General features: G+C 41.5%; 1 protein-coding gene and 1 long non-coding RNA gene across 4 annotated transcripts in view; one reads left to right on the forward strand and one right to left on the reverse strand.

Annotated features, from left to right (window-relative positions):
- Nucleotides 1-225: 225 nt before the first annotated feature.
- LOC116978484 lies at nucleotides 226-18,141 on the reverse strand. The gene is made up of 2 exons (XR_004413461.1): nucleotides 17,844-18,141; nucleotides 226-1,362 (listed from the first exon to the last, which is right to left on the reverse strand). It is a non-coding gene; the product is annotated as an uncharacterized LOC116978484 (long non-coding RNA).
- The window catches only part of cpeb4 (cytoplasmic polyadenylation element binding protein 4), an 82,114-nt gene continuing 79,910 nt past the window's right edge, over nucleotides 17,982-20,185 (forward strand). The window contains exon 1 of one of the 3 annotated variants that reach the window (XM_033029646.1): nucleotides 17,982-19,661. In XM_033029646.1, the coding sequence (XP_032885537.1) occupies nucleotides 18,567-19,661 (1,095 nt within the window). In that variant the 5' untranslated portion in view covers nucleotides 17,982-18,566. The remainder of the gene's footprint in view (nucleotides 19,662-20,185) is intronic. The other 2 variants (XM_033029645.1, XM_033029644.1) reach the window with 2 other exon arrangements.

Here is a 20,185-nt window from a genome sequence, read left to right on the forward strand (position 1 = left end):
GTGTGTAAATTTAATCATGGCTGCCAGCTTTATCTCTAACAACTCATGCAATCATACAAGCCTAATAAACTCTGTTCCACCAAACCAGGCCTATTGCGCATTCCCCATCTCCCTGTTATCATTGCTGGTAATTAAATCTATTAATGTTGATAAGATAGTGATTGGTTTTATTACATAATCCTTTCAGTGATGTCGGTTATTGGATTAAGCAAACAATTGTACTGCTTTATGTCACAATATCCAAAGTTTATTGGATCCCTGGTTGTTATGCTGGGTCTGCAAGATGAGGTGCTCTCTCAACCGTGCAACCAACAATGCTTTGTTTTGCTGATCCACAGAGCTTACTGTTCGAGTCAGCCATTCAGCTAATTTTCCAAACTTGACCTGATGAATGCTTTTTTCCCCCTTCATACAATGCTAGAATGGAATGTTGTCTGGCCTGAAGTTGCACTCTCATTTACAACATGTCATCTTCCATCTCTATTCTCACATGGCATGTGGAAAATGTTACTCCTTCACAACTCTAAAGCATTTCCTCCTTTAAATATACATTAAAACTGCAGTTGGAATAAGTAATCAGTATCTTTTCTGTTTACAGCATTCTAGAAAATCAGGTCATCGCCTCCTGCTAAAGGAATACAATATATTACATAATGTGTGTAACCTTTTACACTGCCATGCTTGCTAAAATAAAAATTACACATAACTGCAGTGTGAGTCACACAGCAAAATTACTGCAGTATGATTCATGTACTGCAGTTGCAGAAACCCACCGGCACATTGAATTTCCACTGCAGATTTCTTAAACATAGAAGCTACAAGATGTTAAACCAGAATGTTAATAAGGCAGGCTGTAAGACAGGCAAGAGGCAAACCTCCAAGACGCAACCAGAACCAGGCTTGTGTGTGTGTTTGTGTACGTGTGTTTACACATACCCAAATTACTTTTTAATAGGTTTAAACAGCTGCCCAATCATTCACAGTAAGTAAAAGACAGTCTGTTCAATTTCGCACTGCAATTTTGGGTGATCTACTAAAGGCCGATTGGAAGTAAAATGCGAGGCCATATTCCTTTCACATTGCTGTTTAAGGAATGAAACAGGAGAATGAATCTCAATACCACTAAACTCTCCTGGAGGCTTTCATGCAGGACTAGGTTCGGAATGAGGCAAATGTTTTCCATAATCCACAGGAAGACTATCTCAGGGATATCCTTCCAAGGATCTCCATACCAAAAACAAAATTTTGCTTTCATTATTTTCCCATCCTGTTTCTTCTCCAGGTCCTGGCAGATTATTTGCCACACACTGCCAATACATCCTCAGAGGCATTGGCGTCTGCTGGTATATTTATCTAGAAGCCCTGTAATGCAAATAAAGAGGTAGATTGTGAAAGGGGTAAATAAATGCTAAATTTTCACTGACAAGCATCGAAATACACTCATAAGTCACCAGGTTATGTAGAATTTGCTCAGGTGAATGAAGGATTACAAATAATAACTACAGTAGGTATCCAGCCTGCCACACCCTTTTAGAAACATAGAAGCATAGAAACATAGAAAATAGGTGCAGGAGTAGGCCATTCGGCCCTTCGAGCCTGCACCGACATTCAATATGATCATGGCTGATCATCCAACTCAGTATCCTGTACCTGCCTTTCCTCCATACCCCCTGATCCCTTTAGCCACAAGGGCCACATCTAACTCCCTCTTAAATATAGCCAATGAACTGGCCTCAACTACCTTCTGTGGCAGAGAATTCCACATATTCACCACACTCTGTGTGAAAAATGTTTTTCTCATCTCGGTCCTAAAAGACTTCCCCCTTATCGTTAAACTGTGACCCCTTGTTCTGGAATTCCCCAACATCGGGAACAATATTCCTGCATCTAGCCTGTCCAACCCCTTAAGAATTTTGTACGTTTCTATAAGATCCCCCCTCAATCTTCTAAATTCTAGCGAGTACAAGTCGAGTCTATCCAGTCTTTCTTCATATGAAAGTCCTGACATCCCAGGAATCAGTCTGGTGAACCTTCTCTGCACTCCCTCTATGGCAAGAATGTCTTTCCTCAGATTAGGAGACCAAAACTGTACGCAATACTCCAGGTGTGGTCTCACCAAGACCCTGTACAACTGCAGTAGAACCTCCCAGCTCCTCCACTCAAATCCTTTTGCTATGAATGCTGACATACGATTTGCTTTCTTCACTGCCTGCTGCACCTGTATGCCTACTTTCAATGACTGGTGTACCATGACACCCAGGTCTCATTGCATCTCCCCTTTTCCTAATCTGCCACCATTCAGATTATAGTCTACTTTCCTGTTTTTGCCACCAAAGTGGATAACCTCACATTTATCCATATTATACTGCATCTGCCATGCATTTGCCCACTCAACCAACCTATCCAAGTCACCTTGCAGCCTCCTAGCATCCTCCTCACAGCTAACACTGCCCCCCAGCTTTGTGTCATCCGCAAACTTGGAGATGTTGCATTCAATTCCCTCATCCGGATCATTAATATATATTGTAAATAGCTGGGGTCCCAGCACTGAGCCTTGTGGTACCCCACTAGTCACTGCCTGCCATTCTGAAAAGGACCCGGAGTAAACTTTGTACTCTTTGCTTCCTGTCTGCCAGCCAGTTCTCTATCCACATCAATATTGAACCCCCAATACCGTGTGCTTTAAGTTTGGATACTAATCTCTTATGTGGGACCTTGTCGAAAGCCTTCTGAAAGTCCAGATATAACACATCCACTGGTTCTCCCTTATCCACTCTACTAGCTACATCCTCGAAAAATTATATAAGATTTGTCAGACATGATTTACCTTTCATAAATCCATGCTGACTTTGTCCAATGATTTCACCACTTTCCAAATGTGCTGCTATCCCATCTTTAATAACATTTCCCCCACTACCGATGTTAGACTAACTGGTCTGCAATTCCCCGTTTTCTCTCTCCCTCCCTTTTTAAAAAGTGGGGTTACATTAGCTACCCTCCAATCCTCAGGAACTACTCCAGAATCTAAAGAGTTTTGAAAAATTATCACTAATGCATCCACTATTTCTGGGGCTACTTCCTTAAGTACTCTGGGATGCAGCCTATCTGGCCCTGGGGATTTATCGACCTTTAATCTATTCAATTTACCTAACGCCACTTCCTGGCTAACCTGGATTTCACTCAGTTCCTCCATCTCATTTGACCCCCGGTCCCCTGTTATTACCGGCAGATTATTTATGTCTTCCTTAGTGAAGACAGAACCAAAGTAGTTATTCAATTGGTCTGCCATGTCCGTGTTCCCCATGATCAATTCACCTGTTTCTGACTGCAAGGGACCTACATTTGTTTTAACTAATCTTTTTCTCTTCACATATCTATAAAAGCTTTTGCAGTCAGTTTTTATGTTCCCTGCCCGTTTTCTTTCATAATCTATTTTCCCTTTCCTAATTAAGCCCTTTGTCCTCCTCTGCTGGATTCTGAATTTCTCCCAGTCCTCTGGTAGGCTGCTTTTTCTGGCTAATTTGTATGCTTCATCTTTTGTTTTGGTTCTATCCCTGATTTCCCTTGTTATCCACGGATGCACTACCTTCCCTGATTTATTCTTTTGCCAAACTGGGATGAACAATTGTTGTAGTTCATCCATGCGGTCTTTAAATGCCTTCCATTGCATATCCACCGTCAACCCTTTAAGAATCAATTGCCAGTCTATCTTGGCCAATTCACGTCTCATACGCTCAAAGTTACCTTTCTTTAAGTTCAGAACCTTTGTTTCTAAATTAACTATGTCACGCTCCATCCTAATGAAGAACTCAACCATATTATGGTCACTCTTGCCCAAGGGGCCATGCACAACAAGACTGCTAGCTAACCTTTCCTCAATACTCAATACCCAGTCTAGAATAGCCTGTTCTCTCGTTGGTTCCTCTACATGTTGGTTTAGAAAACTATCCCGCATTCATTCCAAGAAATCCTCTTCCTCAGCACCCCTGCCAATTTGATTCACCCAATCTATATGTAGATTGAAGTCACCCATTATAACTGTTTTACCTGTCTCACCTGGCAGCATGTTTTAAAATCACCTTCATTGCTTCCAGTAGTGGTGATTGAGTAACATGGTAGATATCAATGTCAGAAAGAAGCACCCTGACTGCTGGACATTCGACTGGCAATCCATATCCCTGGATCCATATATTAGAAAAACTTATATTTTGTGGTTTACAACCTCAAAACTATATATTTTTTTGTTCTGTCAAATTCAATCAATCGATCATATAAAGAGATCTGATGTCTTTATGAGCCTCAGCACAACTTCTACTGTGAAGTATCTAGTTAAACCTAGGAATTAGAAACCCAAATGTTCTCATACCATACGAAGGACCATGTACATTTTCCTTTCTTTTCAGAAGCTAAACTGAAAACTAGACATGACTTCAAACCAAACATTAAGAACATGAATAAGCAGCATATTATTTTCAGTGAAACCACTTGTACTCCATTCTCCTCAGATATGGAAAATAAAACACACATGACAAAGTTGTTTGAGGAGCAGAGGCTAGCTTCTCCAACTAATTCAAAGTTTGTTAGTTTAGAATTTTTTGAAATGCCAGAAATTTCCTGTTACTGCCTAGAAGGAAACCCATGATATATGGATTTCTCTCTCTCTCTCTCTCTCTCTCTCTGATCAGTGGTATTGGGGAATGGGGAAAGGATTCAGCTCACAAAGAGGAAAAATACTCTCCTTCTAATACAAGTATAAATATATTAGGTGTCTGGCTTGGCCAAACTTCCTGCCACTATCCCTGGCAAAGCACAAATTTTATAACATCTAATTTTCTCTCTATAGTTAATGAACACTCCATATCACAAATGAAAACTTCATAGCTACAGATGGCTGTCTTATCTGTGTAAAATGCAAACTCTGATGTTATAAAAACATTATTAGATTAATACCAACTCAAACTCTGAGCTGCTCTGATGATAAAAATCTGTTTTTTTTTTAACTAAACTAGTTGGTTTAATAAAAAGCATGATTGTTATCACTGATAAAATAAGCTTTTAATGCAACCTACGTTTTCATCCACCTTTCTGAAGGCTCTCCTTAAATCTTTATTCCGACAGTGCTATTCAGAGAGGGAATAGCAGTTATAGAAAATAGATCTACATTGACAGCATTAAATACCTGCAAATTTCATGGTGGAAACATTATGTTCTTTTGAAACAATGTAATCAAAGCTAAGCTTCATCATTTCTCTTATGTGTCTTTTCCACTCCACAATTGAAATTGAATTCTGTTTTTTTTTTAATTTTACCTAAACAACACTTCAAAGTAATTAATTACTCCAAAGAAACACAACCCCCTCATTAAAATTATTTTTTCCCTAATTTCCTTTTCAATGGCCAACCCCTGATTATCATTTTGTAGATACTAGCTTAGATTCCTTAATTAGAAAAAACATCACACCTATCCTGTCACACCCTCTAGAAATTCTCCCTCCCCCTTCTTGATCTCACCGTCAGGAGATAAACTATCAACTGACATCTATTACAAACCCAGTCTCCCGCAACTATCTCGGCTACACTTCTTGCCACCGTGCTTCCTGCAAAGACTCTATCCCCTACTCCCAATTCCTCCGCCCATGCCCCATCAGCACCCAAGATGAAGTGTTCCAAACCAGAACATCCGAGATGTCCTCATTCTTTAGGGAATGGGGGTTCTCCTCTTCCATCATAGACGAGGCCCTCACAAGTGTCTCCTCGATACCCACCACTCTGCCCTTGCACCCTCCCCCTATTTGCAACAGGAACAGAGACCCCCTAGTCATTACCTATCACCCCATCAGCCGTCGCATACAACAAATAATCCTCCGACATTTTCGGCACTTCCAATGGGATCCCACCATGAGTCACATCTTCCCATCTCCAGCCCTTTCCGCCTTCCACAGAGACTGTTCCCTCCATAACTCCCTGGTTCGCTCATCCCTTCCCACCCAAACCACCTCCTCCAGGTACCTTCCCCTGCAACCGCAGGAGATGCAACACCTGTCTCTATACCTCCTCCCCCGACTCTGTCCAGGGACCCAGAAAGTATTTTCAGGTTAGTCAGAGTTTCAATTGTACTTCCTCCACCTCATCTACTGTATCTGTTGTTCAAGATGTGGACTCATACATATACGAGACCAAACATAGACTGGGCGATCGTTTTGCTGAACCCTTTGCCTCAGTCCACCTGGACCCAACTCCCGGTTGCCAAACACTTTAATTCCCCTTCTCATTCCCATTGACCTTTCTGTCCGAGGCCTCCTCCATTGTCAGAGTGAGGTTAATCGCAAATTGCCGGAACTTCATCTCATATTTCACCTGGGCAGCTTATAACCCAGTGGTAGGAATATTAATTTCTCTAACTTCAAGTAACCCTTGCACGCCCCCTTTCTCTCTCCATCCCTCCTCCACCTAAGTTGCACCAGTTTCCCATTCTCACCTAGCAAACAGCTAACAATGGCCCGTTTCCTTTATTATTGTTACTTTTTTTGCATATCTTTCATTCATTTGTTCTATATCGCGCTACATCACTGTCTATATCTCTCATTTCCCTTTCCCTTGACTAGCCTGAAGAAGGGTCTCGACCCGATACGTCACCCATTCCTTCTTTCCAGAGATGCTGTCTGTCCTGGTGAGTTACTCCAGCATTGTGTGTCTACCTCTGGTTTATAAGAGATTTTTTCAGAGAATATCAAACTAAGTCTAATATCAAACAATTGGTACACATAACAATAAAACACAATTAAAATCTTTGAAACACGATTTCCTTTTCATAAATGCATATCGACTAAAATCTTAAAAATATTTTTTAGCAATCAAATCCTTTGTTATAATCCCCAGCATTTTCTCTCCGGCATTTTCTCTCAGTCCCAATTTTCTCTCTTGCGTTTTTATTTTTAATTATAGGGTCACATTTGAACTCTTAAGGGTCTGTCCCACTTGACGATTTTGCCAGCGTCATATCAGTGTCGCCAAAAGATTTTGAACATTTCAAAATCCAGCGGCGAGAAAAGAAATGTTGCTACACTTGAAAAAACATTGCGTGTCATACGTCATCATGCCGCGTCACACTTCACGCCATGTCATACGACATCACGCCACGTTACCGCCGCATCATACGTCATCACGCCGCATATTTTTCAGTGACCCGATACAATCAATGTTGCCGGCAGTCGCCCAAAAAAATCACCGTGGGACAGGCCCTTTAATCTGTAGAAAACATTTCACAACCTATAGTATTTCAGAAGGTGTGAACCAGAACATCTCCCATCTCTGTAGCCAACTCTTTTGAACCTTTGGATTGTAGACCAGATCATTTGGATTTCATTGATTATCCAGATCACCAACTTCTCATGGTGCTTATTAACTAATACTCATTTATTTCTCACTTGTAGTGAACTCTTCCCTCATTATTTCTGAGTTTGTCTTCTTCCATGAAAACAGACTTAAAGCATATACACAATTCCTATGCAATTTTCTTATTCCCCATATTAATTATTTTATTTCTGTCTATATGAAAATCACCTTTACCCTGGCTAGTCTTTTCCATTTTACATACTTATTGAAGATTCACATCTCCACATTTCTCACTTATTTATTCTGACATTCTATTTTCTCTGATATATCAATATTTTGAGCTTCCATTGCAGAAATCCAAAGTGTTCCCAGTCCTCAGATTTACAGGGCTCAAAATTAACGGTTGCCCGGGTGCCGTTGATCACCCAAAGTGCCGCCGGGCAACCTAAATGACGAGTCATTTTGCCCGGCTTGGCACTGCAGATACTGGTTTATACCGAAGATAGACACAAAAAACTGGAGTAACTGAGCGGGTCAGGCAGCATCTCTGGAGAAAAGGAACGTGACGTTTCGTGTCGGCGGCAGCTGTATTGCGGGGCAAAGATATTAGGTGAGTGGTGACGAAGGGTCGGAGCGAATGACGGGCCCCGAACAGCAGCAACAGCGGCCACAACAGCGGCTCCACGGCCTCCTCCTCCCGCACCCCGCCCGCCCTGATAGCGGCCACTGCTTGCAAATCCACTAACGACGCTTTCAAAACAAACCCTCCCGCACGCCGAAGCCGGGAGGAGGGAGGGGGATGCCTCCTTCCGCCGTCTGAAGCAGCTGCACCGCTCGGCCCCGCACCTTGCTGTTGGCTGGCGGAGGAGGGGTGGCGGTGGCGAGGAGATCCCAACTGCCTCCCCCTTTGGCGGCAGCACTTGGTGGTGGACAGGGACGGCCAAGGCAGCGGGGCGATGTTGTCCAAGGAGCGCTGACCTTCCTGCCTCCCCACCTCCCCTCTCTCTCTCTCTCGTACGCCCCCCCCCCCCCCATCCTGGGTCCCCTCCTCTCCATCCCGCACTGATCCCCATTCCGCCCTCTATTCAGTCCTCACTGACATCCCCAGCGCTCCCCTCCCCATCTATCCCCCCCCCCCCCCATCTATTCATCCTGCGCTGATCACCCTATCCACCTTACATTGATTCTCCTACCACCCCCCCATCCATCCTACACTGGTCCCCCAATTCATCCTGTACTTACCCCCCTTCCCATCCATCCTGCACTTCTCCTCCATTCATCCTGTACTGATCCCCATTCATCTTTTACTGATCCCCACATTCATCCTGTACTGATCCCCCATTCATCTTTTACTGATCCCCCGCCCCATTCATCCCGTACTAATCCCCCCATAAATCCTGTACTGATCCCCTCATTCATCCTGTACTGATCCCCCCCATTCAAGAAGAATGGGGGAACAGTCTGAAGAAGGGTCTCGACCCGAAATGTTGCCTATTTCCTTCGCTCCATAGAGGCTGCCTCACCCGCTGAGTTTCTCCAGCATTTTTGTCTACCCCCATTCATCCTGTACTGACCCCCCCCCCCCATCCATCCCGTACTGAAGCCCCCATTCAACACCACTGACATCCCCCATGCTCTCCCCTCACAATTTTACATACTGCAACCAACACGTACTAATTCTCCTGCCTCAATCCGTCCATTCCGCACCGATTTCCTTCTCAACCCCCCCCCCCCCCCCACCATCTATCCACCGGCACTGATTCACACCTCCCCCCCCCTCCCTGACCCTATTGTGCTGGAAATGTCTTCCGAGCGAAAATTGACTATGTTTGATAATGGAATGCAATCAAATGTGTTTTAATTCCCAATGTTATTATTTGTTTTAGTCCATAAAGATGGATTCATTAAATTGTGAACACGTGAAACATTAAAACCGCAGTGTTCGATTGTCACTGCTACCGTTGACACGTTATTACAGAATTCATGGGAAATCAATGCTCTTAATATGGAGTATCAGTACTGTAGTTATTTAATGAGCAACATTCGCAACTATATGTTGGATTGATCCAGGTTTTACTTCTACCATCGGCCATATACATCACTAATTTAGTCAGGAGTCAGTTGACATTTTAACGTTAATTATGAAGTGGGAATGATGCAAACAGCGTTTATCAATTATTTTATTTTAATCTGGTGCGTTCAAACTGGGTATCTTCATTGCTGTTCACAACACGTACATCTAATCTGAATGTCCTGAAATATGGCGTTTTGACACCTTTAAACATATTACCAAAAGAACATTTGCTACAGTTATATCCTTTGGCCATCTCTTGTCAGTTAGTGTAACGTTTAACCTGTCAGATGGGTATAGTTGGTTTTAACAGCTATTATCATAAAATGCCTTTAGAAATGTCCTTGTAACCTGTATATTTTGTTATGGATAAATTATGTGGGAAGCGAGAGTGTTTCTGTACCAATAACAATAACGGCCGATGCTATGGCCATGTCATGGTAATTTTCGGTCCTTCACAGAAAACATGCTTGCATCAATCTGTACATGGTTAAGCATATATGTTACCATGGTCCAGGATTTATTGACACAGGTTGATCATACGCTGAATAATCCAACCACATTTTTGTTTGGAAGTGGAAAGAACTAATAGAAATTGCATTAATTACAATGAGTAAAAATAATTGAGATACTGTATTATAATTTTGCTGCATGTCATTGTGGTATATATCATGTTTTGATTGGTGAATATGTTTAGTTTGTGACTTTATTTGAAGCAGAAATAATATGTGAATGTTTCATTGAGCATAATTCCGACTGGTAACTGCGCACTTCGTCCGAGCACATTATCGCACGCGTCATGCAAATCGTCTTATATAACCACCTAAACTGTCATTTGGCAACCTAAAAAGCTGCCAAGGTTGCCCGGCTGGCAACAGGGAAAAAAAGTTGAGAGCCCTGATTGAGTGCTTTTATTGGTAATAATCTTTTACTTGGATTTAGCATGTTTATTTTCTGTGCTAATCCAGGACTGGCCCATATTTCCTACTTATTTTGTGCCGAAGTAATGTATATTTGTAGCAAATCAAGTATTATTTCTTTAAATGCTAGCCACTGCAAGTCTGCTGTTATTGCGTTTAATGCAGTTTCCCAATCTACAACAGCTAACCCTATTTGTAGTATTGAGCTTTTCACGATAAATGTTGCCTTTATTACCCAAATAGAAGTTGGGGTAAACCACAGTGCATTCAGAAAGTATTCAGACCTCTTCAATTTTCCACATTTTGTTACGTTACAGCCTTATTCTAAAATGGATTAAATTCTTTTTTTTTAATTTTTATCGATCTACACATAATACCCCATAATAAAAAAGCGAAAACAAGGTGTTTAGAAATTTTTGCAATAATTAAAAATAACTGAAATATCACATTTACATAAGTACCCTTTATTCAGTACTTTGTTGAGGCACCTCTGGCAGCGATTACAGTCTCAATTCTTGGGTATGATGCTGCAAGCTTGGCACACCTGTATTTGGGTAATTCCTCCCATTCTTCTATGCACATCCTCTCAAGCTCTGTCAGGTTGGATGGGGAGCATCGATGCACAGCTATTTTCAGGTCCCTCCAGAGATATTCAATCAGGTTCAAGTCCGGGCTCTGGCTGGGCCACTCAAGGACATTCACAGACTTGTCACGAACCCACTCCTGCATTGTCTTGGCTGTGTGCTTAGGGTCATTGTCCTGTTGGAAGGTGAGGTCCAGAATGCTCTGAGGTCCAGAATGCTCAGGAGCAGGTTTGCATCAAGGATCTCTCTGTAATTTGCTCCGTTTATCTTTTCCTCGATCCTGACTAGTCTCCCAGTTCCTGCCGCTGAAAAACATCCCCACAGCATGATGCTGCCACCACCATGCTTCACCATAGGTATGGTATTGGCCAGGTGATGGTTTCCTCCTGACGTGACACTCGGCATTCAGGCCAAAGAGTTCAATCCTGGTTTCGTAGACCAGAAAATCTTGTTTCTCATGGTCTGAGAGTCCGTTTGCCTTTTGGCAAACTCCAAGTGGGCTGTCATGTGCCTTTGTCCTGAATGCCAAGCGTCACATCTGGAGGAAAGCGGCCACTGCTCATCACCTGGCCAATACCACACCTACGGTGGCAGCATCATGCTGTGGGGATGCTCCAGAACATTTAGGACTTCAGACTGGGGCGGAGGTTCACCTTCCAACAGGACAATGACCCTAAGCACACAACCAAGACAACGCAGGAGTGGCTTCGTGACAAGTCTGAGGTTACAGAGTACTTTGAAGTTCACGATAAAATAGGCCGAAGTCAGCACGTCTTTGGGAGGGGAGGTCTTGCCTGAGAAATTTACTGGAATTCTTTGAAGAAGTAAATAGCAGGACAGACAATGGAAAGTCAGTAGATGTTGTTTACCTAGATTTTCAGAAAGTCTTTGATAAGATGCCACACGGGAGGCAGCTGAGGAATATGAGAGCCTATGGTAGCAAAGGGCATATACTAGCATGGATATCAGGTTGGCTAGATGGCAGAAGGCAAAGAATGGCAATGTAGGAGGCTTTTTCTGTTTGGATGCCAGTGAGAAGTGGTGTTCCGCAGGCTCGGTGCTAGGGGCCGCTGCTCTTCACGTTGTAATGATTTGGATGAGGGGATTGAAGGCTTTGTGGCCAAGTTTGCAGATTATATGAAAATAGGTGGAGGGGCAGGTAGTGTAGAAAAAGCAGGGACTCTGCAGAAGGACTTGGATAGGTTGGGGGAGTGGGCAGAGAAGTGGCAGATGGAATATAGTGCTGCAAAATATGGAGTCATGGATTTCGGTAGTAGGAATAAAGGCGTAGATCCTTTTCTAAATGGGGAGAGAATCCAGAAATCAGAGATGCAAAAAAAACAAAAACTTGGGAGTGCTGGTGCAGAATTCCCAAAAAGTTAATCTGCAAGTCAAATCTGTAATAAAGCAAGCAAACACAAAGCATTTATTTCAAAAGGGCTTGTATACAAAAACAGGGATGTAATGTTGAGGCTCTATAAGATGCTGGTCGGGCCGCATTTGGAATATTGTGAGCAATTTTGGCACCATATCCAAGACGGTCCAGAGAAGGTTTACAAGAATGATCCCAGGAATGAGTAGGTTAACATGTGATGAGCATTTGACAGCACTGGGCCTATACTCGCTGGAGTTTAGAAGAATGAAGGGGAACCTCATTGAAGCGTACAGAATAGTGAAAGGATTGGTTAGGGTGGATGTGGAGAGGATGTTTCCACTAGTGGGAGAGTTTAAGACTAGACGTCATAGCCTCAGAATTAAAGGACGTTCTTTTAGGAAGGAGATGAGGAGGAATTTATTTAGTCAGAGGGTGGTGAATCTGTGGAATTATTTGCCACAGAAGGCTGATAAGTCAGTGGATATATTTAAGGCAGAGATAGATAGATTCTTGAATAGTTCAGGTGTCTGAGATTATGGGGAGAAAGCAGGTGAATGAGAGAGAGAGATAGATCAGCCATTATTGAATGGGCTTGATGGGCCGACTGGCCAACTCTGCTCCTATCACATGATCTTGTAGAATCAGTAAAAATTAAAGTCAATTTGATCAACTCGTTCTAATTGTTTATATTACATCAAAATATAATATACATATACATAAATAATATATAATTAACTTGAATGTTTAGCTAATCCTTCCCCAAAAAAAAAAATCATGCTCACAATTGTGTTCCATGTTCACACAATCACATCTTTTAAAATAACTGCAATTCAATCGGCAAGTAATAGAACATAGTCTGTGCCCAACATGATGCAAAGATAAAGTCTTATCTGCATGCACATAATCCATATTCTTCCATATCCATGTGCCTGTCCAAGTCTCATAAATGCCACTGTGCTCCTTCTACCACCATCCCGTAATTAAATGCAATTGATGAGATATTTTCAATGTACATGGTATCTTTCCCCTAACAATAAAAATAGCCTTCTTGAGATCCAAATGAAATTTCAGTGGGCTTGTTACCGAGTGAAAATGATCACAGACTCATTTATTCTGGACCATACTGATAATTATAATTTATGTGCAGCTCAGAGATTCTGTTTGCGAAAATTGCTGTTTAAAAATAAGACACGATGCAGAGGATAATTGGAGATTATTCAATAAAACCAAAAATAGCACAAGGCCACTGAGTCTCGAAAAAAAAATGTTAGGAACATTTCACATTGACTTCATGGTAGTACGATAACATAAAGATGTCAGGAATGTCGTAGATCAATATTGAGAGAGGCCGTATACTTCTTTATAGCGTAATTCATCTTCCACAGTGAGCAACCTCTATATAATTCACAGCGGAACGTGCAGAGTGAACTGAAGATTATCCTTGCAAAATACATTTTTACTATCATAATTAAAATACCTGGTATCTCAGGAACAGCAAGGGAGTAACAACCTGCCAATTAAACAGTGGCAGTTCACTTTATAAAAAATGTAAAGATGGAAACAAAAACATCCATTTAATTTTAAAAAGTGGCCTTGAATATTTACTTTGATCCATTGAAACTTCCTTTCAATGCACAACATATTGCAATTTTACATCAAATACAGCAAGATGGAAAATCTTAAATAACATTCACTTATAGCAGTGCATTTTCCACGTGTATGCAAGCAGTAAATATTCTAGAGAAATAAGAAACTGAGGGTGCTGGCTCACAAAAAAGGACACAAAGTGCTGGAATAACTCAGCGGATTAGGCAGCATCTCTGGAGAATATAGATAGGTGACGTTTTGGGTTGGTCCAAACACGTCATCTATCCATGTTCTCCAGTAAATAATCTAGATGGGCTTGGATATTTTAAAAGATGGAGCCTGTAATTGTCATACATTGAATCAAATTAGAAGTAGATAGACACAAAATGCTGGAGTAACACAGTCTGCAGTCAGACAGCAACTCTGGAGAAAAGGAACAGGTGATGCTTCAGGTCGAGACCCTTCAGTTTGAAGAAGAATCTCGACCAGAAATGTCACCTATTCCTTTTATCCGGAGATGCTGTATGACCCGCTGAGTTACTTTTTGTGTCTATCTTCGGTTTATACCAGCATCTGCAGTTCCTTCCTACACATTCAATTAAAATAGCTGCTGCAAAGCCAACATACAAGTCCTTACTGGAAACTGAGGCCTTAATTCTTCATACACATTAAATGGGAAGATTCACCTTTTTTATGCAGCTAATTGTAAAAAATAATTACAATTAATATTAATTTTTAATTTGGTCCTTTAGCCAAATGTTCTTCATTTCTCTTGCCTTTAATGCAAAGGATATCCTTTGTTTCAGTTTATTCCTCCATGGACCAGGCATACTTCAGTACCTGACCTGTGAGCCAATTTTCCATGTGAAAATCTAATTGTGCAAGTGATCTATTCATTCAGAGGCCATCAGTTAAGCAAAATCCAGTGTTCAACACTGCACATGCATTTTCACTGGATACTCAACTGCGAAAATTCCAACTTTCCATTATTTTAGTAGTTGTAATATTCCTGTTGTAAACCAGTTGCATAGCAGCTTAAATACTCACTTCATAAATTAGCTAACATATGAACCAATTTATTTATGTAGAGTATGATACCCAGCCAGAAAACTGTAAAACAAATTAGTGGCCATGCTTGCATTTCAAGATTGATTTTGCACACACAATGTTTGTATGAATATCCTTTGTTCACTGCAATTTTTGCCTTTATGTGGAGATTTTACTTTGTTTCTGCAGTTTGTCCTGTTCCATTAAAAAAAAAATCTGGAGTTAGGTTTTACTATTGATTCAAGAGTAGCTTTGGTTAAGATTTATTGTTTCCATGATAGATTGGTACAGGTACCTTCAAGCTGTTGTTAGATTATTTTATAGTTTTCACTTCTATTTCGGCAACAGAATGGCTTTGCCCAACAATGCATAAATATCTCAAAATACTTCTGCTAACAATTAATGTTTAATTAATGTAATGTAGGTGGATGAGATGTAAAGCAAAATGCTATTCCTACACTATTAAGCAAAGGTTACAAGGTTCTTTCGACATGCAATGGTCATAAATGCAATTTCAATTTAATTTTGTTATGACCTAGCACATTAGGGTATCCACTATTTACTTTTGGATAGGGTTTGACCTTGAGTTTGACTTCCAACATGAAAGCCAGCTTTCATTCTGGTCAATTTCTGTTGATTCATACAAGCAGTCCAGTAGCAAGCTTTTCTTAATAATTATTAAGCATCTTGATTCGACAGTATACAGCATAAATTCCAATTTTACAAATGATATAATACTTGAAGGCAATGTAAGGATACTACCGGGAGGTAGAGAGGCTGGTGAAATGGCGGCAGATGACATTAAATGCTGAGGAAGGTGAAGTGTTACATTTTTATAGGAATAATGAGAAAAAGCAATGTAACACAGAGGGCATAATTCTAAAATAGTTATAGCATGGAAGGCTTTAGAAGTCTCTACAGTTTCTAATGTCCTATGCCAGATGGCTTTCGAGATATATATGCATAGAGAATAATAAAACAAATGCGGTCATCTGCACTAAAAATCAAGGCACGGAGCATCAATACAAGGAAATGATGGTGAACCTTTATCAATACTGATCTTGTCACAACTGGAGTTATGTGGGCAGTGCCAAGCTATAACACAGGAAAGAACTAAAGATTTATGGAGTGGGAGCAGAAAAGATTCATCTAAACAATTCCTGAATTATTTTTTTAATGAACCCATGGAGTAATTGGGGTCTTGAGTACACTGTCAGATCTAGAGTATTCCAACAAAGGGAGTTGGATCAGTATCTAATGGAAATACTGCTGGACTAAGGGGTATAGGCAGTGATGTGGAACCAACTGGATGCTCTTGAATAACATTTATATGGATTTGATCAGCTGCAAGGTGATTTTTACTGCCGTAACTATTTTATGATCGCTTGGGCGTACCCAATGACTTTATTCCTTTAAACTCCCATTTTTTCATCACAACTATATAAACAAAACATTGAAGCATGAAAATGCTAATCTAGGATACTTTCAATGCAGTTCAGCATCACAATACTGTTAAAATTATGTTTCTCCTAAATCTGTAATAATATCTTAACATCTTAAAATCTACACACAACCCCAATACTCCAAAACTAGGCCCTTAATTATTGAAAACCATCTTATTGATCTGTCCCATCCCCTGCGTTTACTTGGCTCTATCAAAACTTTAATTCCTCCCCTTTTAGGAAAAAAGTCAAATTTTCTAAATATTTAATTTATTTTTTCATACCAGGCAGCAATTTACTGAAACAACAATGTACCCTCCATTTCCACAACATGATCCATGCAGAATGGAATTCAAAAGTGCATACAGTATTCCAAATGCATTCCCATGAGCAATTTATGGATTCACTGCTATGCCTTATTCATCACTTTCAGCCTATAACACTACTTGCTGCACAATGCCAGTTTGTTATTAAGATTATTTTGCAAACCTATCTGAGTCTATTGAAAGCATAGGGATTGAAAATCAATTAAAACAATAAATGAATTGAAAAAAAATTATGAAAAAATGGCCTCATTAGAAATGCTACCAGGCCATATTTTTGTAGCTAGGTTAGAGAATTCTGGGCTTATTGCATTGGATTTCTTGTTTTTTTCCTCACAAATCTGGTGTTTGAAGGATCAATTGTCATGGTATCCATTTGCAAATGACACCATTGGTTTATAATCAATGAATAAATACAAATTGTATTATAATATAGAATTGGGGGGAATTTAAATAGTAACAAAATAATAAATTTTATCTCCCCCCCCCCAAAGAACATCTTCACTCAGCATCCTTTTGAATGATATACATACAGATTTTAATGTAAATTTTGCAAATGAGCTGTACATGTCCTCAGCTGGCAGATCACAGCCTTTCAAGTACACATACAAATATTACTTACTGTAAATGTGATGAAGGCATTACCCCAACTTTTTTAGGCGGTGAGGTCCTGACTCCTATCATCTACTGAGTGGATTTTTTAACCTTATTTCTCCTATTAAACTTACCAATTACTTCCAATTTATGGCCGTGCATATATGCATGCCATTACAAAACATTAGAGCAAAAGAGTTAAAATATAAAGTGTTGAAGCAAGATACAAAATGTCGCATAGGTGGATAATTTCCAAATATGTTTCCACCACAGAGACATCAGTAGATCATTTCCAACCCTAAAACAATCAGCGAGATTACTAGCAACTTGAATTTGTTTTCGAGGAAGACCATACAGTATTGGCATGAGGAGGCGGGTTAACGTTAGGAAATCGGCCTCACGTTGTTTAGAAATGAGCTATAGACCACAAAAGGACCTGTCATTTTACAAAGCAAATATAATGCAAATACTAACATTTGTCTACGCAAATGCAAAGCAATAGCCGGTCAAATATTTTGCAATCGACCGTATGATATTTCCAGACAAAAGAAAAACTGTGACAAACCTCATATGCAAACAAAAAGCGAGATGCCCTTTCCTATAATCTGTCCTTCCAGGGCGAGTTAACACAAACAGGTCAGTTGGAACTTTCATTTAAAATCCGCGCGTGCCTCCACGTGCGGATTTCCCGTTTGTGACGCGTAATAAATATGCAAACGAGTAGGCCGAGGGCACCTTGAAACTGCCGAACCGGAAGAGAAAGCCGGCATGGGTTTTTTTTTCCTCTCTTTCTCTGTCAGTCCCCTCCTCCCCAGTCTCCTTGTCTGCATCTCTCACTCTTTCGCGTAATGCGAAGGGCGAATGGGGCGCCAGGAGGGGAGGAGCCTGAAAACCGTCGAACAGGAAGAAGCTCGTGACTCTGTCACTGCGTTCAGTCTGTCGGTCCAGGCGAGCGAGAGTAAGGAGTGTGAGACGGGGGAAGGGGAGGGGAGAAGGCGAAGACGAAGAAGAAGTTTCTATTCGAGGGGAAGGGGAAAGAAAACCCGAGCGATCTATATAAAACATATACGTACATATAATGTAAGGACGGGACTCGGTATGCGAGAGAAGCCGATCGGAAAAAAATAGAAAAAAGGGCTGCTGGTTTGGAAACAGTTAATTGGATCTTCTGAGGCAAAAGTGGTGCCGAAAGGGCGGTGACGCGACATTTTTCCCCTTTTTATGATTTTAAAAATATATTTAAGGAGAAAACCAAAAGGGAAAGGCAGTCGTGCGGCCGTCACGCTCGATGGGGGATTACGGGTTCGGTTTACTAGTTCAGACCAATAATACCAACAGTAAGGTAGCTTTTCCAGTCAGATATCACCAGCCTCACCACCAGCAGCAGGGCGCTGCCGGCTTTTGCAGCGCCGCCGCCTCCGCTTCGGCTTGGCTCTTCCCCGCTTCGGCCACCCAGACCATGCAAGATGACCTGCTGCTGTCAGAGAAACCCAAACCCCAACAACAACAACAACAACAACAACAACAGCAGCAGCTTTCTCCCAGACTGGATCAAGCTGCTCCCGAAGTAGTCATACTCTCTGAGTCGCCGAAATCCGAAGAGGAGGGGCCGGTCGGCGGCGGTACCGGCGGCACCACCGTGCCCAACGGCAAAGAGAAGCTGAGGATGGAGTCGCCGATCCTGCCGGGCTTTGATTACCACGAATCTCCTTCGTCGGGACTAGGAGGAGCAGGCAGCACCGGAACGCCGTCTCTCACTTCGTCAACATCCTCCTTGACCGGTTTCAGCAACTGGTCAGCAGCGATGACTCCTCCTACCATGAGCGAAGATAATTTCTTTCACCAGAGCGTCCCAGCTCCCTCCGCCAACGGTACTATGCTGTTCCAAAATTTCTCTCACCAATTCAGCCCCGGCTTCGGGGGCAGCTTCTCGCCTCAGATGGCTCTTTCTCAGCATCACCACCCGCCGCCGCCACCTCCACATCATCATCACCACCAGCAGCAGAGGAGGTCTCCTGCCAGCCCGCATCCAGCGCCGTTCCCGCACAGAAATGCTTTTAACCAGCTGCCTCATTTAGCCAATAACATCAATAAACCACCTTCCCCCTGGAACAGCTACCAAAGCCCGTCGCCCTCATCATCGTCCTCGTCGTCTTGGAGCTCCGGCGGCGGTGTTGGTGTTTGGGGTGGATCCCAAGGCAGGGATCACCGCCGAGGTATGGCTGGCGGAATGGCAGCCCTCAACTCTATCTCTCCAATGAAGAAGCCTTTCCCCGGCAACCACATACCGGCGCATAAATACTCGAGATCCAGCTCGGCTTTCCCACCGAAGTCATGGATGGAAGACAGTATGCTAAGGAATGATAATCTTTTACCATTTCAGGTGAGAAACCGCGGAGGCCAAGATTTATTTGAGTTAATTTGCTATTTGCTTTAAAATAATGTTGAAATATAAATAATCTGCAGTTGGTTACCTTGGCAATGATTAATTTTAAATATAAATAATTGTTTTAAATGTCATAAAACGTTTTCGTATTCTAAACGTTTTGATTTTGAATTATATAAAGTAATATTTCCCCCTCTCAAGCAAGTAATCATGAATTAAGATTCTATTCCTTCTACATTTTGAAAATATAATCGCTGATAAAATGTAAGATTTGGGATCAGAGAGATCACTAACTGCAGATGCTGGTTTAAATCGAAGGTAGACTCAAAATGCTAGAGTAACTCAGCGGGACAGGCTGCTTCTCTGGTGAGAAGGAATGGGCGTCGTTTCAGGTCGAGACCTTTTTTCAGATCACTAATTTTGTTTGACTTTGTTACTTGGATACTGCAGTTCTTCTAAAATTACTTTTCTTAAATTTATGAGGACCAATTCCAACTAGTTTCTTGAAATCTGATTATTTT

This window comes from Amblyraja radiata, chromosome 11, assembly GCF_010909765.2.
Source record: "Amblyraja radiata isolate CabotCenter1 chromosome 11, sAmbRad1.1.pri, whole genome shotgun sequence".
NCBI lineage: Eukaryota > Metazoa > Chordata > Chondrichthyes > Rajiformes > Rajidae > Amblyraja > Amblyraja radiata.